Here is a 25,805-nt window from a genome sequence, read left to right as displayed (position 1 = left end):
GAGGCAGTGGGGGAGGGGCGGCGTTAAGCATATTCGAACTGAAGTTTTGTTGCACAAAGAGACTCGAAATAGTTGCCATATATCTCTAGAATTCCCCCCAAGATTCAGGTCTTATAATATCACAAATGTCTTTGCAGTAGGAAGAAAAACATTCTTATGATTACTGATCCATGTAACTAAATAACTTCCAAAGGACTGTGCCAATTTATACTAATTCTAGCAATGCCCAATTAGGTTCATCATATGCTTGCCAACGATGGATATGATAATTGAAATGTTTTTGATAATTTGATAAGAGAGAATTGCTTCTCATTATTTTAAGTAGCACTTTTTGCTTAAGAATGAAAATGTGTATTTGCCTTGTTTTCTTAAGGAAATAATCTTGAGGAATAAACTATATATACAAAATAATAATAGAAATTTTTTACCGAAAGAAAACTAAATATCCAATTGAAAAGGGAATGGTTAATAAAGTCTGATATACATGCTAAATGAAATATTCAATGGTTACAAAGTAATTATTTTGAATAATATGTAGCAGCATTGAAAAATGCTTATAAGATTAAAAGCAATACATGTAGTAATTGACAAGCAGATTCTAAAATGTTTATGGCAAAATGCAATACATATACTGTGATTATAACCATTTAAAATGAGCTTTTAAAAAGTCATGAAAGAAAGATAATAAAACAATAGTAATTTTGTCAGGTCATAAAATGATGGGTAAATTTTGTCCTTTCATATTAGACTTGTATAACACAAATATTTGAAAGATATATTTGTTCTTCCTATAAAAATGCCATTTTATTATCATTGCCAATAAACCATCTTCTTCTGAATATGACACGTGAGAAAAATAATATCAAAAGAAAATATTTGATGGAATGGCTTTCAGGAACTATGTGTGCCATATTCCCCTATTATTTTATGAAAGTTTTATTCCCTGGAGTACCTCTTCAGAGCATCTCTTATATGTTCCTATCCTAAAAACCGACCTTGTTTCCACCTCTACAGGGATATATTACTCCAATGGATTTTATTTGGCTGAAGCACCTCATTCCAGATGTTCTTCAGAATAACAAGGACTTTCTCTTTGGGAATATTACAGAACTTTACGAATTTCACAACAGGTATATAATAATTCACATTATCAGGGAAAATGGAAAGTAAGAGAAGGATGGAAACAGGCTGATGGAATTTGGAGATGAAAGTGCTGGGACATTTTCAGGTTTAAGCAAGTCATCCAGAGTCGCTGGATTGGGTTGGGACAGAATGAGATGAGGAGGGGAGAAGTGCCACAGGGTCCCCGAGAAAGCAGGGAAAAGACATTAATGGAGCATATACTAGGTGCCAGGCATCAATGTTGTATTTGTCTGTTCCTTTGCTTATTAACCTATTTATGCATCAGCATTTATTAAGCACCTGTTCTGTATCGGGCGCTGTGTTCAACAATGGGAATACCAAGTGACCAAGACACATGTTCGCATACCTATTATCATAGAGTAGTTAGTGCTGGCAACTAGGGTGTTAAAAAAATGCTAACTGGTCAAGCAAGTTGTCCTTTTAGCCCAGGGCTGCTTGGGTGTTGAGTTCTAGACAATTTGAGGAAGAAGGGACTTTGGAAATCATCTTCTAATCCTTTCATCTTACAGCTTCAGCTTGTTTGCTCACTTTACTCACTATAATGACCCCCAAAATCACAGAACTGATTGACGAAAGGGAAAAGAACCACAGCTGTTTCCTAACCACATCTCACCTCTATTGGTCTTGTCAAAACTGAAATGAAAATCTCATTTCTGCTACTTTCCCTGGAGAAGTTATGCAGCCTCTTTGAACCTCAGGTTTCACATTTATGAAACCCTATCTTGCAGGGTTTGGTGGAAGATTAAATGAGATATTGTTTGCAAAGCACTTAGCTTATGCCTGGCTTATAGTAAACTCTCGGTGATTATTAGTAGCAGCAGCAACAGCAGCAGTTCTTATTAACATTATTAGCATGTCGCAGAGAGCATCAGTGCATCCAGTCTGTCTATGCCTAGTGCTTAGAATCATCAGAACAGCTGCGAGTGGTTTGAGTGAATCCTAGTAACATCACAGAACACATTTTTCGCTTCTAAATCCGTGCGTTGAAGATGAGCCCAAGACAATAAAGCCTGGAAAACAACCTTTTTCTAGGCACCTCTTAAAACCTTATGTGATTTTACTTTAAAAACCATTTAACCCCATGAGTGTAAAAATCAAAGCATTGTTGTACTTTTCTCTCCACAGGACTTTTCTAAAAGAATTAGAAAAGTGCACTGAAAACCCTGAGCTTTTGGCAAGTTGCTTTCTCAAGAGAGTAAGTCTGTGTTCCAAATAAACCAAAATAACCACGCGATTAAAGTCAGCCCTTAATTTTCTGTGTAAGTGGCAAGGGCTAATGGAAACACAAGTGGTCTGAAAACTTATATCTGCCTTTTGAATGCAAAGCGAGAATCCTTCACTCAGTGACAGATGACCCCAGTTTGACTGAGCTCACACTGATCAGTGGAAGCCACTTACAAGCCTGGCCTCTTGCAAAGTCCAGTGAAATGAAAGACTGGCCCCCCAGGCAACCCAAAGTAGGTGATCCCGAAAGACTCTGAATGACTAAGCTCTTTTAGGACAAGATTCACACTTGTGTTTCTCACTAGCTGTATTAACTCTCAAGAGAAGTGCTGATGTGAAACTAAAAATCCCCCCAAATGTATTTACTTCCATTTTCTTTTTTACAGCCTAGAGGGTGGTTAGGAAATGTTATATATGCAGCCTCTCTGATATTTAGTACCCAATTTATGAATTTCCTGTCCTATAGCCACATACTCCTACCTCCCCTTCCAACCACACAGACCTCTTCCTTCTCCCTGCTTCTCCAACTCCGGCTTTGGGCAATTAACAGGCTGTTTGGGCCAGTGGTGCTGCCTACCAGCTGGCACAGAAGTGTTTTTACCCGACACCATCCCCACCAAGTGCCTTCTTCCCCGTAGGAGGCCAGTGCAGGTGCCCCTGGTGCCCCCTACTTTCTATATCTTTCCTATTCTCTCTCTCAGCTAGCCCTTCTTTTCAATCTCTTCCTAGTTTTTCTCTTTTTTGTGAGCTTGAGACAACAGATCAAATAACCTCAAATTTTTTAAACAATCCAAATTATGGCAGATAAAGTTTAAGAGCTGTACTTTTGATAAACTGAAAGCAAGCGAGCAAAATTTGCCGGGTTTCAAGGTATTTGACATAATGGAAAAACAGAGCCTTCAACACTCAGAGCGCCTCACCAGATTGAAAGGCCCTGCATGGGCTTTCCACCAGGGCCCCCATGATAGGTTTTTCAAGTGCTGGTATTCTAGATAGCACACTGAAAACTATTTTGTATTCAATGTGATTGATTTCCTTTTTGAATTACTTTTAGAGCATTATTAGTGTTTTATACTATTTCGCAATTTTGCACTCATCAAACCACCAATGTGAAATCTACTTTCAGGGTTCAGAAATATTTTATAATTGTTTATGTTGTTGTTGCGAAGATTTGTTTAAATTTTTGAATGAGAAAAAGACCAAATTCTGTGGGGAAAAATGGATATTGTCAAATAAAAATTGTCCAAATATGACAAAATGGTCAGGGAGTTGCTAATTAAATGTCTTTTCTTAGAAGAATTCCTCTCCTAAAGTTTTACACAGCGTTTTACAGTCTCCCATGCTGGGAGACACCTTAGAAATCATTAATCCAGACCACAATCATAGTCCTATATGATTTATGATGTTGGAGAAAAAATACAGGTAATAAATTCTTATCAAGCACAAAGTTATTACTCTAGGACAAATGGAGTAACTAAAAGCCATAATTATCTAATCTTTGAGAATCTTTGAGAGAATTGGCTGCTTCCATACAAAGACTCGGATTTGTCAGCCAATAAAACTGACCCACCATCCTTTACTTACTACAGAAGTTTACCTTTTGTCAATAGTATTTGCAGAATTCCATTAATCATAAAAATGAATTTTGAAATATTGCTCTAGCCAAGTGTTTTATTCAGACTCTATAACCTATAGCATCCAGGGAGATTCTGCCCTGAAAACCAAGCTCTATGTATAATATTTGTCAGTGGTTTACTTTGTGCTCCATTTGCTCAATGAGAGGAGTACAGGGATGGGACTCGGGGAACACAACTTCATTTCTAAGTTGAGCCACTTGCTATCTGCATGACCTCAAGTAAGTCACTTAAACCTTTGGAGTCTTACTTTTCTCCTCCATATAACAGACTTAACAATACCAACATGTAAAGTTATTGTGGAAATCAAGTAAAATGATGCATGCAGAAGGGTTCTACAATGTAAAAAGTGATTTGACAGTAGCTGCTATTCGTTGGGTACTCTGCATGTTCGTTCATTTGTTGAGAGGTTTCTGTATATCATCTCACTTCATCTAACAGTAATCACAGGAGTTGACTGCTGCTGTGAGCCCCCTTAACAAATGAAAAAACTGAAGTGTAGGAAGGTTAAATACCTGACCTCAGGCTATATAGTTCATAATTGACAAAGCCATCAAATGAACCTGGGCCATCTACCACCAGAGCCCACAGTTTTAATCCGTAAGCAATCATGTCTCCCTATGTGAATATGAGTTTCGGTAATAATTTTTTTAGCCTGCTGATTGATTCTATAAGGAGGTGAGGAGAATCAGGCACTTTCACATGCTGCTAGTTAGTGCACATCCTTTCTCTGAGGACCAAAGAACAAATTTAGGTCAAGAGTTATGTTTTGGTTCTTGAAGGCCTTTAATGTTCTGTTGCTCAAAGCGCAGACACATGACCAAGGGGCGAAGTTTTCATGAATGTAGGTTTCAGCTCAGCATCTACCGTGAGAACCAGGTCCCTCTCTGTTACGGGGAGAGTCTGGAAACATGTGGCTGACTGCTGAGGGTGTTCCACTGGGTAGGAAGCTTGATCTCCCAAGTCTCTTCAATTTCTGAGAATCTTCTGGTGGGGAGTGTTGAAAGCAGTGAAACCTTGAATTCTTTCAGGAACCAAAGGCTTTGAGCTCTGGGTGAGATGACGTCGTCAATTTTTAATGTTTTATAAGCCTGGCCTTCAGGATGGCAAAAATGTTCCCCATGTCTAGGTTGCTGTGCTCTGGGAGCCACTGAGTTTAGCAAATGTTCTGTGCATAGTGCCAGCACATCAGTGACACTCAGCAGGTAGTTCTTGAGTGAATGCATAGTGAATGTATTATTGTTAAGCTCTAAATTATTAACCAATCTGAACATTTCTCTTCCTAAACGTGTGTGTGTGTGTGTTCATGTGATTTTTCCTGGAGAGAGTAGCAAGTGCAGAGTTGCCATAGTTCTTGTAGTGAAATGACCACTTAAATCCATCAGGAGAGGGGAGGAGATATAGAAATGGAAATCATTCATTATAGCAGTGCGTTTAGAAGTAGAATAGACAGAGTTGAAGCCATGAAGGGAAATATAGCCCATGTCTACATGGAGGACATCGAAAGTTGGCCTTAGGAAGGTAGGGACACAAAAATCTGAAAGGAAGTAGCCACGTGGGCTTCTCTGCCACAGCAGCATGGGCTCTGTGGCAAGCACAGCTGCTGTGGAACAGGCTTTCCTGATGGAGCAGATGGGGCTGGCCAGCTGACTCTTTAGCTGAGGGTATCCTTTCTACCTGGGATATTGGCAGATGTGTGCCCCAACTCATGGTCTTTGACATGAGGAGAATATAGGTCACACTTGAGAATCCCTGTCCATCTCTAGCTGAGATAGTCACGTAACTTTTCCTTTTGAGAGTCTTGTGTTGCAGGTTGAAGGTGATGTATGAGGCAGAGCTTGCAGCTTTGGGGCTTGCCCACAAAATTTAGATCTGTGGTGTTTTGTCCAAACTGCCACATTTTCCTTCTGAGGTGTTTCTATCTTTTGTTGTTTCTGAGGTTTTTTTCCTAGAGCTGGCATCATGATGATTTTAATAAGGAGAAAGTGGAGAGAGAGAGAATGGAGGGGCCATCAGTCACCAGCACTTTTCCTGTTAGTTTTATCATTCACTGAAGAACTCTTTTAGAAAAAAAAAAAAACCTATTTAGGGGAGACATCAGTGTCCTAAATAAAGAGCGCAGGAGAAATGATAAAGATAAAAACCAACTCCTGTTCATGAATTTACTTATTAATTTACCAGAGTCCTGTAATTGCTTCCACAGCACTTTGTTCATATCTGTGTTTAGTACTTACAGTTGTTTACAGCCCTCTTTTTGCCTCCCCATCATACACTTTCCCGACTTAAGGTTATTTATGGTGCGTCCCCAGTTCCTCACACATTAAAGAATCTCAGGCTTGCTGAATGAATGAATAAACTTGTATTATCCTGTCCACTTCCTGGAAAATGCTAACTAATTAATTTGTTCTAATTTTTCCCACTCAGAAAGAAGATCTTCAAATATATTTTAAATACCATAAGAATCTGCCCCGAGCTACAGCAATCTGGCAAGAATGTCAAGACTGTGCCTACTTTGGGGTAATGTTAAGATTACAAGGTCTCCCACAAATTGTTTTCCCTGGACAGTGTTTACGTGCATCAGATTTTTAAAGATATCAAAAGTATGAACTACGCAGAGGAGTTTGAGATTTATGTTTATTAAAAGTGTCTCTTATTTTGAAATTACACATTGGACGTTTTGATGCCCTGGGTCTCTGTGGGACAAGCCTGTGAGGAGCAGCTGTAGCCCAAGGAGAAAACCGGAGTCTTCCTCTAGGATAGGTTTTAAAAATGACATCAATAAGTTATCAGGTACCTTCCAGACTCAAAATGACCTGAACATATCCCACCATACCCCAACTCGAAGACAGTCTGCCTCTTTTTCAGGAAGATTTGAAATGCCCCACTGTCTTCTAGCGGACTTGCTTTGTAAAAGAAATACATGGTCCTGCTTCCCTAGTTGCCTGTAAAACTACTAGCCAAGCTGTCGCCTTTCACTTTCTTTCATTCCCAAAGGACTGGACAGCTCAGTAACATTACGAAACTGGTCAACACAGCTGTCCCTCTTGTCCATGAAGAGCTTGTTTCATTTCTTGTATTTAATTGCTGCCACTTTCATTCTGAGTGTTGTTTGTTTTGTTTTATGTTGTTTCTGTTTGGTTTTTAAAGGTATGCCAGCGCCAATTGGATCACAATCTCCCTCTTTTTAAATATCTTAGAGGACCGAGCCAGAGACTTATAAAATACCAGACGCTGTTGAAGGTAAAGTCAATAAGACAGTGCTTTTCTTTGTTGGGAAAACAGATGCCTATGCTATGCTGCTCTTTTCTTTAGACGTGTGGAGTTGTGACTTCCTTTTCCAAAGGTGAAGATGTCTATCCTTTGAGCTTTTTCTGTCCTCCAAGTCTACAGCAGCCCTCCTCAATGAGTAGTAAGACCGAAAAATCATAGAGTTGAAAGGGACCTGGGTGCCTGGCTAGTCCAACCTGCAGCCAGAGCATGAAACTCCAAGGAGCCTGGCTGAGGAGAGGAGAGGTCCTTGGGAGCAAAGTGAGGAGGGGGATACGGCCACACTGCTGGCAACTGAGAGGGTGGGGAGACCTGTAGCCATTGTTTTATAGATGGAGATGTCATACAAGTGTTGTAATAAGGATGCTGACTCAATGCTTCTCACCATGAGTGATATCTGTGAGCATGTTTTGATACAGCATTCACTTAGGACCTCATATTCCTCTGACTGTCCCATCCTTACTGTCAGGAAGTCTCATCGCTGGGCCCAGTGAGGAGAGGGCAGGGTTTGGTGGGGGTCTTCACTCACTGGGTCTGGCTTCATCGGGAACTGAAGGGCTCAGGTGTTCCCATTGAAGTGATGTTGACACAATATCTAGGTTCTGTACCATGTGCGGAGGGCTGTAGGGCATAGTGATTAGAAATGCAAAGTCGGAAATTACACAGCCTAGGTGTGGATCCCAGCTCTGACAGCTGTATGAACTCAGACAAGTTACGTAACCTCTCTCTGCCTCACCTGTAAAATAATACTTTTATAATATGCTTTTGAGGAACATTAAATTAAGTAATACATGTTAGAAAATACTTAGAAGATTTCATTAGCTTTATTTCACTGAGGAAACACGAGACAGAATCACTATAAAATATTCTTTGGGGGTCTGTTGGAAACCATGCCTTAGAGGCTACTCAGAGCAGACCAGTTTTTCCCTTAGTGAAGCTTTTTGGGTGCCCAGAAAAACAAGTCCAAACCACTAGCATGCCTGTGAAGAGAGGAAGAACTTTGTGGTGTTCTCCACCCTGAGGAATGCAGCTCGTTCTGCAGTGCCTACCATGAGCTTCTTTGAGAGAGCATGGATGTTAGAATGCCTCATGGCTTAGAAAGGATCATGGGATCCTAGAGCGAGAGAGCTTTTCTATGTATAAAAGAGAGGGAAAGGAATGATAGATTATACCATTAAAAACTCACACGTGAAAAATTGAGGAAAATATTATATTAGCAAGACATATGATAAATATTCAGCATGCTTAATAATCAGCTCATAGAAATTAATAAGAAACACAAAAAAGAAATATCTATAAAATGATTAATATCTGAGATACTGTAAAAACTGATAGTCATGATCGAGAGTTTTTTTGAGTACATAATGTCTAATGACTCACTTGGCAAGTTAATTAGACATTTCAATACATGTATTTAAATACACATTTTAAATACATGCATAGGGATGATAGGAATCTACTTTCATCAAGCTCATGATTTCTATCGAACAGGCTAAGTGATGGGTAGAAACTATCAGATTTAATGTAGAGAATTTTTCTTGCCTGGATTTCAGTTACTTATGATGTGGTTTGTAAAACGGTCCATTACTTGTTTTACTGTAAGCTTTGCTTATTGCAAGAAGGGTATTTTAGAATAGATGGTCATGCTGATTTCCTGTGTAATCCAACTCATGTCATAAGAGCAACATTCATTTTTCTTCTTTTAAAAATTAAATAGGCTAATATTTAAAACATAATTAATAGGGAGAGGTTGGTAAATGGTACAAACTTTCAACTGTAGGATGAATAAGTTCTGAGGATCCAATGTAAAACATGGTGACTACAGTAGATAACACTGTATTATATAACTGAAGTTCGCTCAGTTAGTTTAGCATTTGGAGATTATTTGCACAGTAGATTTAGTCAGCATTCTACTTTTTGATTTTCTTTTTTTTAATTAAAAATTATTGGGGTGACATGGATCAACAAAATCCAGTAAGTTTCAAGCGTAGAATTCAACAGTATATCGTATATATGTTACATTGTGTGTTCAGCACCCATAGTTAGATTTCCTTCCATCACCAAATACTTTTTGATTTTCATTAAAGCTTTTGGGTTAATGCAGGGTCTGCTGGATTTTGAATCTCCTGAGGATTTGGAGATAGACCCAGGAGACTTAGAGGGAGGTTCGGCCAAGGTACTGGATTTTAAATATTGTTTTATGTAACAAACTGTTAAAGGTGTTCGTCCATGGGTGGGGGCATTTTGTTTTCCTTGCTTCACTGTCTAAATTTTCTAAAATTGTATGTATCATATAATTCACAGTCAGAGGAAAAAAACAAAACTAAAAAAAATGAAAGGTAATTTCGAAGTGGGGATTTATAGCAGGGTAAGTGGTAATATAGTTTTTCCTTTCACATAAAAATGTTTTAACAGGAATACAAACAGGAATGTGTAAAATGCATATATAAAAGACTGGAAGTAAATATGATAACATCTCTATTGTGGTTTTCTGTATGGTAGGATTATGAATGATTTATATTTATTTCTTTGTATATCTAATTTGTTTACATTATACCCTGTTCTCCTTCATGTGTGTATGTGTGTGTGTGTGTGTGAATTCTAAGAAAGACAGCCAAGGTTCTCTTAGAGAAATTGGTGGCCAACAAGATTATGAAGAAATTTGTGGCCTAGCAGTGAGGTTTCCTTTAAATTTCCTGTTGAATATTCTGGTTTTAACAAGAAAAACCTGAGGCATGTATTTCAAGGTGAGCAGCCATATGCATGCCCTCTCTGCTTCGAATGTGTGGTGGGGATCCCTTGAAATTGGAAGAAGCTCCAGACACAGGTAATAATTTTGTAGCCTGGAACAAAGGAAGCTAGCCTGAGTTAGAGAATTTAACAATGTTCATAAGAATTTTTATGAGTCCTACATTACCAATGCAAAACTAGGAAGGCAAAAGAATAGGAGCAGGTGAGTCTCTAAAAGGAATTTGAGTTTTAAGCATTTGGAAAAGAGATACCTGGTGTAAGAACTTTTAATCCTTTACTGATGACGCCACTATAAAGTCGGGTGAGACTCTGTTGTCTTTCACCAGGACCTGGAGCACATTTATTATGAGTGAGAACGTAAGAATCCATGGTGAATCGTTCAGTGGAGCCAGCATGCTCAGCTCCATTCATTAGTCCTGTCACTCATATCTCTGATCCAAAAATGCTTTGGCAGAGATTAAGAAAATACATCATGCAGCAGAAGGCAAAAGAGGTGGGGCTATATGGGGAGCAGCAAAGAGTTATCTATTCTTTGTTGTAGAAATTGATGGGTTGTTTTTTTCAAATAGAAGAAACCAACTCTTTTTGTTTGCGTTTACTAGATAACAGATAAATATGTTATGCAGGTAGCAGGGGCATAAAGTACTGAAAACCTAAGCAAAAGCCTTTCAAGCTGAAATAATCCTCCCTATCCTGTCCTGAGTATCACAGTGGTAACAGTTGGAACGTTAGTCTCTTGAATTAGCAGTTCCGGCTTTTCCTCTTAATGCTGTTTATTTTGGGGCGGGGGGTCAGACCTCATTGGCTTACCTCTTTGGCATCTTTAAAGGTGGTAGCATGTGGGGAGGGCTGGGGGAGGAGAGGAGAGAGAAAGGGCAGAGCTGTTGGAGATCAATGCGGCAAATGCAATCCTCACAGCCTTTACATGTGAGTCATTAGAAAACCTCCACGTGACAGCCCATTCTTTGCCTCTATAGGAGTTTAAAATATCCTCTTCTGGGATGGTTTTAAGTATGATTTTACCCATAGGAATAAGACTTTCACATTAAACATAGAAATGTGATACTCAGATTGTACTTTTCCATAGGTCCCAGGGGTATGGGATATAAAAGAGAGAGCAGCCAATTTAAAGGGGCTGGTTTCTTTCATGCTTTATAATGCTCAGATTGTTTCTTAACATAGCAGGAATATAATACCCATGATTTAATGAAATTTATTCTTCATTAGAATCATGTACAGAGGTGTGGTTGATGATAAACCAGCAATTATCTTTAGCCATCTTTCTTTGGGAGCAGGAAAACATATCAACGTCCCCACCATCTCAGACACTTCATGCTGGCTGGATCCGTGGCTCCTTATCTGTCCTGTTTTCCTTCTTCACTTAGTAAATGGTTTACCTTTTGATTTCCAACAAGGCATTTGGTTTCCACAGAATGGGCCAAAGATGACGAAAGATTCAGCATTCTTAGCTGAACTACACCAAGCTTTAGCTGTGATGGAGGATTTGATCAAGTCATGTGAGTTGGCCATGGACCTGGCAGCAGTCACTGGATGTCCGGTATGTTATTTTCCATAACATGTGTTGGCACGTTTCACATGAAAGGCAGACACGATATTACAAAGGTAGGAGATGCTGTGGCAAAGTTAGAGAAATGATTTATGGTAAAGGAATTTGACTCGGAGAAGGTAGCCTAAATTGGTTCAACAAACCTGTGCTACAAGATTCCAAGCAGCCCCTCAGCATTTTCAGGAATCTCAAGTTGTTCTCTTTTCGGTCTTGAATGCTGAGACTGACCCAGACTCAGGAACTCAGGGACCAGAATATACATGGGCTGGGGAAACTGCTAAAAGAATAATTTATTTTTTGACTCATGGCACTATTAAAATATTAAGATTTTCCTTCTTGACTCAGATTTTCTCCGTGAAAATTACTTTGAAAATGGGTCCTAAGTGAAAGTCGAACCCCGTTTTACATCACAGATCCCAGAAGAGGCCCAACGAGCACATGTTGCACATCCCTTAATTCAAATAGTTAAAAGAAAATACCAAGAGAGGCAGTGCTGGAGAGTCGCGCCATCTCTACCCTAGCACTGGGGTTAATCCTGAGCAGATCAGCCCCGGGCACACCGTCCTCTATAACGGTGTGATTGCCTTGGGATTGGAATATAAGTAATATTCAACTGGTTTTCACTGTGAAGTACTCTGGATTTTGACTCAGGCGTGTTTATTGTGTTAACAAATCACCACAAGCTTGATGGTCTAGAAGAGCATAAATTTATTATCTTACAGTTCCATGGGGCAGAAATACAACACATTCTCACTGGGCTAAAATCAAGGTGTCTGCCTTCCCTTCAGGAGGCTGTTACTTGCCTTTTCCATCTTACAAAAACCACCCACATTTCTTGACTCATGGCTACTGCCTGCCCTTCAAAGCCAGCAACAGTGGGTTGAGTTCTCACTCTGATAGCATCACTTTGACCTTTCCTTCTGCTTCTCTTCCACTTTTAAGGACTCTTTATTTTCTCAATTACAGTCGACATTCAATATTTTACATTAGTTTCAGGTGTATCGCGTAGTGGTTAGGCATTTAGAAAATTTATGAATTGATTCCCCAGAATTAATCTAGTACCCATCTGGCACTATACATAGTTATTAAAATATTATTGACTATATTCCCTATGCTGTACTTTACATCCCCATGACTATTTGGTAACTATCAATTTGTACTTCTTAATCCCTTCGCCTTTTATAACCATTCCCAACCCCTTTCCCATCTGTCAATCATCAGTTTGTCCTCTGGATCTATGAGTCTGTTTCCGTTTTGTTTATTTTGTTCTTTAGAGTCTACATATAAGGGAGATCATATGTTATTTGTCTTTCTCTGTTTGACTTATTTCACTTAGCATAATACTTTCTAGGTTCATTCATGTTGTCGCAAATGGTAAGATTTCATTTTTTTATGGCCGAGTAATACTCCATTGTATTGTATACATTGTATGTATATGTGCCACAACTTTATCCAATCATCTGTTCATAGGCACTTAGGCTGCTTCCATATCTTGGCTATAGTAAATAATGCTGCAATGAACATAGGGGTGCATATATATTTTCAAATTAGTATTTTGGATTTCTTCGGATGAATAACCAGAAGCGAAATTGCTAGGCCATAAGGTAGTTCTATTTTTAATTTTTTGAGGAACCTCCATATAATTTTCCATCGTGGCTGCACCAATTTGTAATCCCACCAACAGTGCACTATATCAAACTAAAAAGTTTTTTCACAACAAAGGAAACCATCAAAGAAATGAAAAAATAACTTACTGAAAGGGAGAAGATATTAGCCAATGATACGTTCAATAAGGGATTAATATTCAAAATTTATAAAGAACTCATGCAACTCAACACCAAGGAAAAAACCTAACAATCCAATTAGGACTCTTGTGATTGTATTGGACACACCCAGATAATCCATGATAATCTGCCCATCTCAAAGTGAGCGGCTTAACAGCCTTAATTCTATCTGCAACCATTCCGCATGTAACCTGACATATTCTCAGATCCAGGGATTAGGGTGTGGACCTCTGTGGGAGGCTATTATTCTGCCTACCAGACAGGGATCAAGCATTCTGAAAATTACATTTTAGATGGATACTTTCATTCACTTTTTTTTCCTTTTCCTTTTTACCTGGTTTTAAAAAATTCTGTTTATTGAGTTATGGATGAAATGACCTTTCTTTTTTTTCCTTATCACAAATAAAACTGTGCAAATTAATTAGGGGCAAAAAAACTGTGATCTTATTTCCCTCCCTCCTGGTGTTTCTCTGGCCAGCATCTCAGAAATAGCTCCACTGGGTTTGCCATGATCTGGGCCGTGATGCTGTTACTGTCCCCTGGGACTCCAGAGTGCTCTTTGCTTACTACTGATGCATGATTCAAGAGGGTATTCATGAACCACAGAGTGTGTGTGAGAGATCGTTTTCTTGGTATTAACTTTTTCCTCCTGCAGCTAAGGGAAGTCAAGGGAGCAATTTGTTTAATCATTTTGGGACATCTTTCTGTTCTTTTTATCTTTGAACGTGTGTCAGCTATCCCTATTTAGATATTCATTTGCCTGAGTCAAATGAATGTTCTAGAAACTGTACACAAGGTAGGAAATACCAGGTTATTTTTCTGAGTATAAATAACATATGAGGAGGAAGTTATGAGAATAGAATGATTAAAATGTGAGTAAATAACAATCTACCCTAATTTCATTCCGAGCCAGCTTGTGTGCAAATAATATGAACTAGTTTATAGAATTTTAGAGCTTTTACACCAAATGCAAAAAACTGTTTTTCCCCCATGTGTCCTCAGAATTGCACCTTTGACATACACTCTATGGTTTCTTTTTGTTTTTTGTTTTTTGTTTTTTTGTTGTTGTTTTTCGCTAAAGTCTTAGCTTGCTTTATATCTTGTGTATTGGCTAATTTATCCTGACAGTTTTGTATAATCCTATTGAATTATAGAGGAGCAGGCACTGGAATTTTCTGATTCAGCAACAGATCCAGGAAGGAAGAGTTAATTCATCTAAGATCATATGGGTATCAGCTTGGATTATTTCTTGGATCTCTTCACTCCCTGTCCAGGGTGCTGTCCTCTCAACACATTCTTCACCTGATGCTGTTTAGAGTTTACCAAGAACTCAACTACTAATAACTCAGATCTAATGATCCTGAAATTTTTTGCCTTATCTTTGTAGAACTTTGTCACAAGATGTTTACAATCATATGCTGTATGTACTGATAAATTCAGCTTAACATCTTAGCTTCTCTCCTTGACATCCAATATTAACCTGGTTTTGTAAAGAAAAGAAACTGAACTTAAGTGGATGAATTAATGATTAAAACAACTAAAAGAAAAATTTCCTTCTGATATTTACATGTTTCTTCTTGTGTATGTATACTCAGTTCTTGGTTTAATTTGATCACAAAAGCCTTAAACAATATTTTTAAAACAAAGGTTGTTTTGTGGAACACTGAGATGTAATTTACTTCCCTCCATTTACTAAAATAAAAAAATAAATAAGAAATTTCCCTCTCTTCAATCCAATGCATAAAATAAAGATACATTTAGAATCTTTTTAAATCCTGGCTTGCCAGGAAGTTTCCAAAGTTGAATAGTAAAGGTTGAATGAAACATTTTTGTTTCCTGGAACAAATTTATACAATTCATTAAAGGAAGTATTTTTATTGCAAGTTTATTGTGGCTTAGGGCCAGGTATTTTATTTCTATTTTATATCTTATACCATTGGCTGCAAAAGTAAGGCTGAGTAAATCATCTTAAATGACTCAATGGAGTTGCCTCGTGGATCTTCCTGCCCTCATGACACCTGTGTCTAAGAATGGTTGTAAGGAGTAAGTGAGAATAAATCTTAATTAAGGCACCTAGCACTGTGCCTGGTACCTCACAGGTTATGAATACAGGGGCTCAGGGACAGACTTATTTGGGTACTTGATCAGGCTGGAAGGAAAGGAACCTGTTTGCTTCTGGCAATTGTAGTAATGGGCTCCTCTGTTCCACAGCTTCTGCTTTGCATTTCTGTATCAGGTTGATACAGATGTTTCCTGCTGCTTTGTGCAAGAAGTATATAGCTCTGTCACAGTAGCTGTCACTTTCAGGAATGAAACCCTGAGCACCCAAAAGAGGTCTCTTTCTGGAGATTAGCTTCCTTAAAATCACCCTCTCAGCCAGCTTCTTCATTTGGCCTGTGCAGTCACATTTGAAATTCTCATATCTGAGTGCTTACCTACAAAATGTCCACACATGAAAGTGGTAGAATTTGCTTGCTTATTTTGCCATCATTTCCCATTCAGAGGAGGACTTTTCACTTGCTTGTTTGTTTGGGGGTAATCCTTGTTCCATCTCTGAGCTCACATGCATCAGATTCTTCAACACCCCAAAGTGAGAGCCATACCATTACGTCGCTGGTAGAAAAATTGGTTGGGGGTGTGTTCATTTCCTGGAGCTGCCATAAGAATGCACCACAACCAAATTGAGGGGTTTAAAACCACAGAAATTTGTTCTCTCACAGTTCTGGAGGCTAGAAGTCCAAAATCAAGGTGTTGGCAGGCCCATGCTCCTTCTGAGGGCTCTAGGAAAGAACCCTTCCTTGCTCCTCTCCTGGCTTCTAATAGTTTCTGGCAGCGCTTTGCATTCCTTGGCTTAGAGCTGTATCACTCCGATTTCTGCTTCTGTCTTCTCTATGTGTATGTCTCTGTGTCTCTGTTTTTTCTTCTTATAGGGTCACCACCCTTTAGTTTTGTGACCATCCCAATCCAGTATGACCCTATTTTACCTAATGACATCTGAGACCCTGTTTCCAATAAGGTCACATTCTGAGGTCCCAGGTGGACGTGAGTTTGGGGGGAGATGCTATTCACCCCATTACAAGAACATCACTGCATTAGCTCCCTCATAGTGCTGAGCATTCTGCTTCATATCCCCTCAGGCACTCACTAAATGCCAATAAATAAAGAAATACATTCGAAGGGACAAATACCTGCAAGAGATTGTACGTGTGGTCTCCAGCTTTGGAACCAACTATAGTCTGAATGGAAAGAAAAGATACCCATGGTTGAAAAGATGACCACTGGTCATCCTTGGTCCTACTCTGAGGAATCCCTCCATCCACTTTCCTTTGGTGGTGGGCAACCTCCACACAGGCATGAATCCTGGCTCTTTAATCCCATCATGAGCATGGTCCTGAGAAAGTTTATGCAAGGCAACCTGGAGGATATGAAGCTCATCTTTTTCAGCTGGACTTAGATCCAGTGATTGCCTCCAGTGATCTCCTGTGATGACAGACTTACTGGAAGAGCCAACCACAGAACCTCAAAAAGAGTCAGAACAATGGCAGAGCCCAGCTCACAGAGTTGGGAACTGGACAATTCTATGATTCCCAGTAGCTCTGGGACCTTGGCCTGGAAGTTGGGGTTCTCATCTGTGTGCTCTGCCTATATGGGCAGGTATAACTACATGCCTGTTGTCCTCTCCTCTCCCCACTTCCTGACTGGTTCTTTCCCTCCATCTACATCTTTTCCTCTTCTTCATAGTTTCTGGTGACTCATCATCTTCACTGCTCTGCTTCCTTACCTTTCATTCCACCACCTGCTCTCTGGTAAATCATCGCACAGCGATAGCTCCTGCTGCTTGCTGCCTTCTCCTCAGCTGAGACAAGGATCAGATTGGCCGTCTGGCATCTTTTTTCACACCTGGCCTCTGTGGTGAGGGACTGGCCCCTTGCTGGAGTCACATTCTTTGGTCAGTCGCCTCCCAAGGTACGAACAGCTATGGCTGCAGGTGGGGTGAGGAGGAAAGTGCAGAGGTGATAAAGGACAAAAACATCACTGCCCATGGTTGCCTCTTCTGTAGGGCTGTGGACAGAGCTGCTTCCTCCTTGGCCATGGCCTTGGCAGACATCTAACTAATATTGCCCATCCCTCTACAGGTCATTCTAAAGTGTACACCTGGGCTTGGTCCCTGCGCCCACATTATTCTGGCCTCTTTTAGAATTGTTTGATCAGCTGCGCCTATGAAATGGTCCCTCCACATTCACCAAACGTGTTCTTAAAAACGCTTTTCCTAAAATCCATTCATCTATCTAGTCTGGGATGTGCTTGAGGATGTGTTCCGCATTTGACTTTGTCACCCTTTATGAGGACTCATGGGAGAAATTTGTCTCACGTCCTATTAACAGGAATGTCCATGCTTTTCCTGAACAAGTAGTTTGGGTATGTCTTTGGACATAACAATCATATAACTCACCGTGTTTCCCTCTGAACTGCCTACTAGATGGTCAGAGCTGTGTCCGCAGCAAGTTTATATGACTTTATTGTGTGAGTCTTATGTACAACCTCTTCATCTTTTAATCTTTTTTCTTCATCCTAATTTTCTTTGTTATTTTCTGGTTGCCATAACATATATATTTTTTATAAGATGTATCAAATTTTTGAAATCAGGTGGAGTGTAATTATATTTTACAATAGAAACTACCAATTACAGTTGTTCATGTGACAAATATTTAGCATCGACTTTGGCCAGTTGCTTTGACTAAGACATATTTCCTATACTATTTATGTCTGTATAGTACAGATTGAATGGATTTAAAGGAGAAAGCAATCACTGAGGTCTTGAGTGGTTACATTTGCATGGCTCCTTGAAGGATGTGGATACAGTGAAAAACTTCTAAAGGATCCTCATGGACCCATCCACCCATCTGCCTTGGAACGTGGTCAAGCTGAGCCTGTGAAACCCAGAACAGGACCACTGCACCTTTGGGAAAGAAGGCCTTGTAGCTAGGACTCTTTATTCCTCCATGAGGAGTTAACACATGCAAATTTTACAAAGCAAAAAGAGAAAATCAGCACAGAAAATATGCCACAAATGCCATAGAAATGACTAGTTTATTTCTCATGAATTTTTATTTTAAAATTTCTGAAGTACAGTCGATTCTTCTTAAGAAAAGATAGTCACAGTTGGTTTAGTATAAACACTAAACTATAAAAATGCCTAATCATTTATGCAAAATGTACATATTTCTAGTATGAACAGTTAGAAATTGTAGAGATTTATCTTAGCTAGATATAACTCAGGAAAATTCCTCTGTCCTGGTCCTGTTCAAATAATTTTTCCTTTTGGTGTTTTGACTCAAGAAAATAAATGCTCAATTATCTACTTTAAGTGATATAACGTGAAAAATACCACATTCCCATCTCATCTCACTCCACTACCCGTTAGAGAAAGCTCAGAGAAGGCAGAGTCACCTCATGTGGACTTTCAACTTTCACTGAGAAAGGTGGGCCTGCTGTTGGAGAGAGAGGCAAATCAACTTTTTAAAATATTTGTCATTTGAGAATATCTTTACACTGTTTACTTGCTCTGAAAAACGCAGAGTTGAATGTAATTACCAGTTCCATTACAGTGTTATGAAGATGAAGTCATACTAAGCTTTCTCATGTTCTCAGGTTCTCAAAAACATGAAGCAAATGTTAGGATACAGATGGAACACATGGATTATCGAAGATCCATAGTGCAGCAAAAATTGTCTCTCCTGAACATAATTAAAATGTTAATTTCTTGCCCTTTTCAAGTACTGTCATATGTCAAAAACAAAGAAAATGGAATTCTGCTAGCTAAAATTAATTACAAAAATATCAGAGTATCAATATCTCTAATTCAGGTATTTCTAACAAGCTTTATGTTTATTACCTTAGACTATCGAATTACTTCCTTCTAAAAATGAATGGTGCCATGCTCAATGAAGCTGGCCAAATGGTAGTTTTGATTTAGTGACAGATTAGCCTGAGTGGCACTTTTAAGATTGTAAACTTCAAATAAGTATGATTTGAAGAGAGATCCCTAAGAGTTCTTTCCCTGTCACATAATTTAACACCTTCTTCCTGTGTGTGTCTGCGTTTCTACAAGGACGACGTCGGAAAACTGGGCAAGCTGTTGATGTGCGGCTCTTTCAACGTCTGGACAGTTCACAAGGATCGCTATAAGATGAAGGATTTTATTCGATTTAAGCCCAGCCAGAGGCAAATTTATCTCTTTGAAAGGGGACTAGTGTTCTGTAAGATACGAATGGAGCCCAGTGGCCAGGGCCTATCTCCTCATTACAGCTTTAAGAAGTCTATGAAGGTAAAGGGGTCCTTGTTACACCTGGGAGTCAGCACAACCCTATTGAGAGAAATATTGTTATCCTTGTTTTATAGCTAGGAAACTGAAACTTAGAGAACTGAGGTTTACTTGCCAAACGCCACACCACAGAGCTAGAATCCACATCCAGAAATGACTTCTCCAAAATTAGAGCTTGTAATCAGTCACTAGACAGGGTCAGAGCTGGAATAGAGGTGACTTGTGCTAAGTAGAGAAAAGGGACTATATAGTAGTCTGTCTGGACAAATCGATGTAAAAAGTACCCTCTTTCCTCCAGGCAGAGGAAAGACTTGGTCATGAGAACATGAGCTGGACTTTAATCTTTGACTGTCTCTTCTGCATCCAAGTATAGGCAGTATCCTGATCCGGGGATTCTAGGAACCCAAGTTTTCACCAAGCATTGCCTCTCGTCTGTATATGTTTCACAGCTAGGAAATGTTTCACAGCTAGCAAGGAGACACACACAATCCCCATCCCACACACACATTTGTGTTCTTGTGATTAAAGTTGTTAATTTATTCATTGTAGCTTTTGTTATTTACAATTACTAGTGGATACTAATTCAGTTACTGTTACAGAGAGATTTGTGAAATACTTAGGTGGTAAAGGAGAGATGATTTATTTGCTTGAAGGTTGCCAGGCTACAGCTCTACATATGGAAAGATGTAGTCTGTGTTGTCCTCTGAAACAGCAAGACAGATGACGCTGTACCAGATTGTGTTTTATGCTCTTTGGGGGCCATTAACAGAGGACAGTTAAACCTTTAGAAGGAAGATGGAAGAAGAGAACTATCGGGGGTAGAAAGGAATAAAGTAGCCAGTAGTGACAATTTTGAAATCAGAAAATGATGGTATAGAAAGTTATCTTTTTTCTTTATGACAGTTGATGACACTTTCAATTCACCAACTTGAAAGGGGAAGCAACAGAAAGTTTGAAATTTCCAACCGAAATGGACTTGAGAAATACATCCTGCAGGTAAAGCTCATGCTCTCCCTGCAGCTGTCCTCTCCTCTCCCTGGTGTTCCCATGACTTTGTAAGTGTCTTCCATCTCATTATTCTAAAGGTCACCCAGAGAATAAAAGCCCTGTGCAATTAATACTCCAGGTGATGTGACTCTCATAGTATTTTCTTATCTGTAATTGCAGGCAGCTTCAAAAGAAATCAGAGATTGTTGGTTCTCAGAAATAAATAAATTACTGACGGAACAACAAAACAATATGAAAGGTAGGGTTACTCCTGTTAACTTTAGTCTGGAGAATTATACTATTTCCAGCTTTGTGGTGGGTGGGCAGATTGGGGATTTTGTTAAAATAATTTGCCAGGAAAATAACTGTGGCCACATTTTCATCTGGAAGCCCTGATCACTTTAGATCGTGTGAATTTTTTCCGTGGTTGTGTAGGCATGTGCCCCTTTTAGTCATGTCCCCCACTACATATCTAATTGCCAAGATCAGCTTCTCAATCCAATATCGCAAAACAACCCAAGAAAATGTTAACGAAAATTTAAATGTCCAGTACTACCTTCGGAAGCTATACTACTTTTTTTTTTTTTAAGTTGAGATATAATTAATGTAACATAAAATTCACTTTCTTAAAGTGTACAATTCATTGGGTTTTGTCTATTCACAGGGTCGCGCAACTATGACCACTCTCTAATTCCAGAACATTTAGCATCCTGCCCTCCCACAATAAAACCCTGTACCCAATAGCAATTGCTCCCCATCCTCTTTCTCCACCCAGCCCCTGGCAACAACTTATCTACCTTTTGTTTCTGTGGATTTTCTTATTCTAGACATTTTATGTAAATGGAATCATACAAAATGTGGCACTTTCTGTCTCGTTTCTTCCACTCAACTTAATTTTTTCAGTGTTCATCCATGTTGTAGCTTGTATCAGTACTTCATTTTTTTATAGCTAAATAATAGTGCGTTGTATAGATATACCATATTTGTTTATCCATTCATCTGTTGATGGATATTTGAGTTGTTTATATTTTTGGATATTGGAATAATGCTACTGTGGAAACCTGTCTACGAACTTTTGTATGATTCCATGATATCAATTCTCTGGGATGTATGTGTATGCTGTGCCATGTGGTAATTCCATGTGAACTTTCTGAGGAATTTCCAAATTATTTTCCAAAGCAGCACCAGCAATATATGAGAGTTCTCCTTCCCACTAGCAATATATGAGAGTTCCATTTTCTCTTTTTCATCAACATTTGTTATTGTCATTTTGTTGTTGTTGTTATAATGATAACCATCCTTGTAGGCATGGAGTGGTAGCTTATTGTGGTTTCGTTTTCCATTTCCCTAATGCTAGTGATGTTTAGCATCTTTTCAGGTGGTTATTGGCCATTTGTATGTTTTCTTTTTCTAAAAAATTTTAATTAGTTTCAAGTATATAGTACATTGGTTAGACATCTATAAAGTTCATAAAATGACCCCCCCCAATTGCTCCCTCCCTCCACTGACCCTCCACCTTATGCCATGCTCCCCATCCCCATGACCATCCATCAGCTACTAATTTGTACTTCTTTAACCCTTCACCTCGTTCTCCCAGCCCCCAAAATCCCCTCTCCTCTGTCCATCACCAAATTGTCCACTATATTTGTAAGTCTGTTTTGATTAGTTTGTTCTTTTTATTCCTTGGATTCCACATATAAGTGACATCTATAGTGTTTATCTTTTTCTGTCTGACTTAAATACCTTCTAGGTCCATCAAAGCAATATCTTTTTCCATCCCCTTCCTTTTCATATGTAGGGGTCTTGTTTTTTTTTCTTCTTAAAGAAGTCCCTCCAACATTTCCTGTAATACTAGCTTGGTGGTGATAAATTCCTTTAGCTTAGATTTGTCTGGGAAGCTCTTTATCTGTCCTTCCACTCTAAATGATAGCTTTGCTGGATAAATTATTCTTGGTTGTAGATCCTGGGTCTTCATCCTGTCGAATATTTTTTGCCAAGCCCTTCTGTACCGCATAGTTTCCTTTGAGAAATCAGCTGCCAGTCATATGGGTGTTCCTTTGTAAGTAACTATCTGCTTTTCTCTTGCTGCTTTTAATATTCTTTCTTTGTAGTAACCTTTGGCATTTTAATTATGATTTTTAGAATTCTCTAAGCTTCCCGGAGTTTTATGTCCATTTCCTTCACCAGGTTAGGGGAGTTTTCCATCATTATTTCTTCAAACAGTTGTTCAACGTCTTGATTTTCTTCAGTTACACTGATCAGACAGATATTTGGACACTTAATAGTATTCCATATTCTCCTTAAATTATTTTTAAAGTCTTGGCATCTTATTTCTTGCTGTTCTGATTGTGTGTCCTCTAATAAGACATTTATTTGATCCTCTTCTTTATTCACTTTGTTTATTCCTTTGTTTATTACATTTAATATACTTCTCATCTCAGATAATGTGTTCCTCATTTCAGACTGGTTCCTATTTATAATTTCCGTTTCCATTTTTATGTTTTTTATCTCTTTGTCGAAGTCCTCACGGAATTTATCTACACTTCCTCTGAGTTCACTGAGCATTTTTATAACCAGTGTTTTGAAATCTGCATTTGTTAGGCTACTTGATGACTCCATTCTATCTGGATCTCTGTTCTCTTCTCTCATATAGTTTCTGCTTGTCTTCCCATTTTGGCTGCCTTTCCGTGTCTGTTTCTATGTACTAAGCAAAGCTCCTAAGTCTCCCAGTCTTATCAGTGTGGATTTGTGAAGTAGGTGGCACAGTCCTGAGAGGGTTTCAGCTGCAGGCCAAATTTAGCCCAAGACTCTACCCCTCTGGGGCTACCTGTTAAGATTCAGCAAGCAATCCACAGATGCTGTGCTTATAGTTGCCTCAAAAGGCCACATCAGAAACCGAAGCCAGCTGGATCCAGTGTGAGTCTAGGTGCTGTTCATCAAAGATCACCTAACTCATTGAGGATATATTTGGATGTGGCTTGGGTGGAAGCATGAGTTGGGGTAAGTGGGGTTTCAGGGAATCCTCTGGGCAGAGCGACCTCTGTTATCCAGTTTGATGACATTACAGCTATGGCAGCATTGTGTTGGCTGCACTGATAGCAGGGAGGACTCAAGAGGGAACAATGGATACCACAGGCACTTCTGTATCCAGCAAGTCTCACTTTAGCTCTCACTCCAACAATGTCTCCTTTTAAGTCCCTTGTGCCCTCTGCATGCAGCCAAATCATCACTGGTACTCAGAGTGAGCAGGTCTGGCACCGCGAAAATCTGCTCGCAGATGCAGCCCCTTTAAGAGATGTCTGCCACTGCTGCAGCCTCTGTCTCACTCAGCCGCTCGAGACCGGGTAGCCCCACGTCCTCACTCCGTCCTAACTTCTGCCATTGCAGGGTGATTTCTTGGATTTCTCCCTCATTGTATGGCTTGTTTATCTAGATCCCAGGCAATTCTTCCTTGCTGCCGCTCCTTGTTTCTGTCACAACTTTAATTTGGTCACCAGAGAGATGACAGAGCCTCTATCATCTATGTCATTTTTTTTCTCCATTATATGTTTTCTTTGAAGAGATGTCTATTTGACTTTTTTGTCCATTTTTTAAATTAAATTATTCGTTGAATCGTAAAAATTATTTATATATTCTGGCTTCTAGACTCTTATCAGACATATGATTTACAAATATTTTTTCTCATTCCATTGGTTGTCTTTTCACTTTCTTGGTATCTTTTGAAGAGTAAAGGTTTTTACTTGTGATGAAATCTAATTTATATATTTTTCTTTAGTTGCTTGTGTTTTGGTGTTATAGCTAAGAAACCATTGCCTAATCCAAGATTGTAAATATTTACATCTATACTTTCTTCTAAGAATTTAGTTTAACTCTTATGTTTAGGTCTTTGATCCATTTTGAGTTAATTTTTGTTAATGGTGTGAATTAGGGATCTAAGTTCACTCTTTTGCATGTGGATATCCTGTTGTCCCTGAACTATTTGTTGAAAAGACTATTCTTTCTCCCACTGAATGGTCTTGGCACTTATTATGGACTCAAATTTCATAACAATGTTTGTGTTTCCTCCAAATTCATATGTTGAATTCTACCTCCCACTGTCATGGTATTAGGAAGTGAAGCCTTTGGGAGGTAATTAGGAGTAGATGAGGTCATTAGCGTGGAGCTCTTATAAATACCATGGGAGAGTTTGCTTCCTCTCTCTGCTATGTGAGCATACAATGAGAAGTCGGCAATCTGTAGAAGAGAGTCTTCACCAGAATTTGACCATGTTGGCACCCTGATCTCAGACTTCTAGCCTCCAGAACTGTGAGAGATAAATTTCTGTTGTTTATCAGCCACCCAGTCTATGGTACTTTGTTATAGCAGCCCAAACCAAGTCAGCAGTCTTGAAAATCAACTGGCCATAGATATAGTATTCTTGATTGACAGTCTTTTTCTTTAAGCACTTTGAATATGGCATCGCACTGTAGTGTGGCCTCCATTGTTTCTCATAAGAGATCATCTATTAATCTTATTGAAGAGCCTTTGCATGTGACAAGTTGCTTTTCTCCTGCTGCTTTCCAGATCCTTTCTTTGTCTTTGGACAGTTCGATTATGATACATCTAGGTTTGGATCTCTTTGACTTTATATTTCTTGGAGTTCTGTAAATCATCCTGGAAATGTAAACAGGTGCTTTTCATCAAATTTGAGAAGTCTTCAGACATTATTTCTTTAAATACTTTTTCAGCCTCTTTCTTTCTTATTCTTTTGGAACTCTTATTATATGTATGTTGGTATACTTGATAGTGTCCTACAGGTCTTTAAAGCTCTGTTCATTTTTTTTTTCCATTCTTTTTCTTTCTCTTCCTCAAACTGGATAGTTTCAATTGATCTGTATGTAAAGACTGTCATTCTTTCTTCTGCCTGATCATATCTGCTCTTGAGCCACTCTAGTGAGTTTTTCATTTCAGTTATTATATTTTTTAACCCAGAATTTCTATTTTGCCCTTTTAAAATATAATTTCTCTCTATTTATATTCTCTATTTGATGAGAGTTTTTCTCAGACTTTCCTTTAGCTTTTTTATTTTTGGTTTCCTTTAACTCTTTGAACAATTATTAAATAGCTGATTTAAATCCTTGGTC

At 38.9% G+C, this 25,805-nt stretch overlaps 1 protein-coding gene across 1 annotated transcript in view; it reads left to right on the top strand.

Moving 5' to 3' along the window:
* MCF2L2 (MCF.2 cell line derived transforming sequence-like 2) overlaps window positions 1-25,805 on the top strand; it is a 187,483-nt gene that overhangs the window by 143,668 nt on the left and 18,010 nt on the right. The window contains 9 exon segments of the mRNA XM_025042363.1: window positions 1,015-1,130; window positions 2,269-2,338; window positions 6,426-6,518; window positions 7,149-7,241; window positions 9,373-9,444; window positions 11,452-11,577; window positions 19,483-19,698; window positions 20,599-20,691; window positions 20,863-20,941. Coding sequence (XP_024898131.1) covers window positions 1,015-1,130; window positions 2,269-2,338; window positions 6,426-6,518; window positions 7,149-7,241; window positions 9,373-9,444; window positions 11,452-11,577; window positions 19,483-19,698; window positions 20,599-20,691; window positions 20,863-20,941 — 958 coding nt within the window.

The sequence above is a fragment of the Pteropus alecto genome, unplaced genomic scaffold, assembly GCF_000325575.1.
Source record: "Pteropus alecto unplaced genomic scaffold, ASM32557v1 scaffold88, whole genome shotgun sequence".
Taxonomy (NCBI): Eukaryota; Metazoa; Chordata; class Mammalia; order Chiroptera; family Pteropodidae; genus Pteropus; species Pteropus alecto.
Note: the sequence above shows the minus strand (reverse complement) of the source record. Positions and strands in the feature narration are given on the sequence as shown.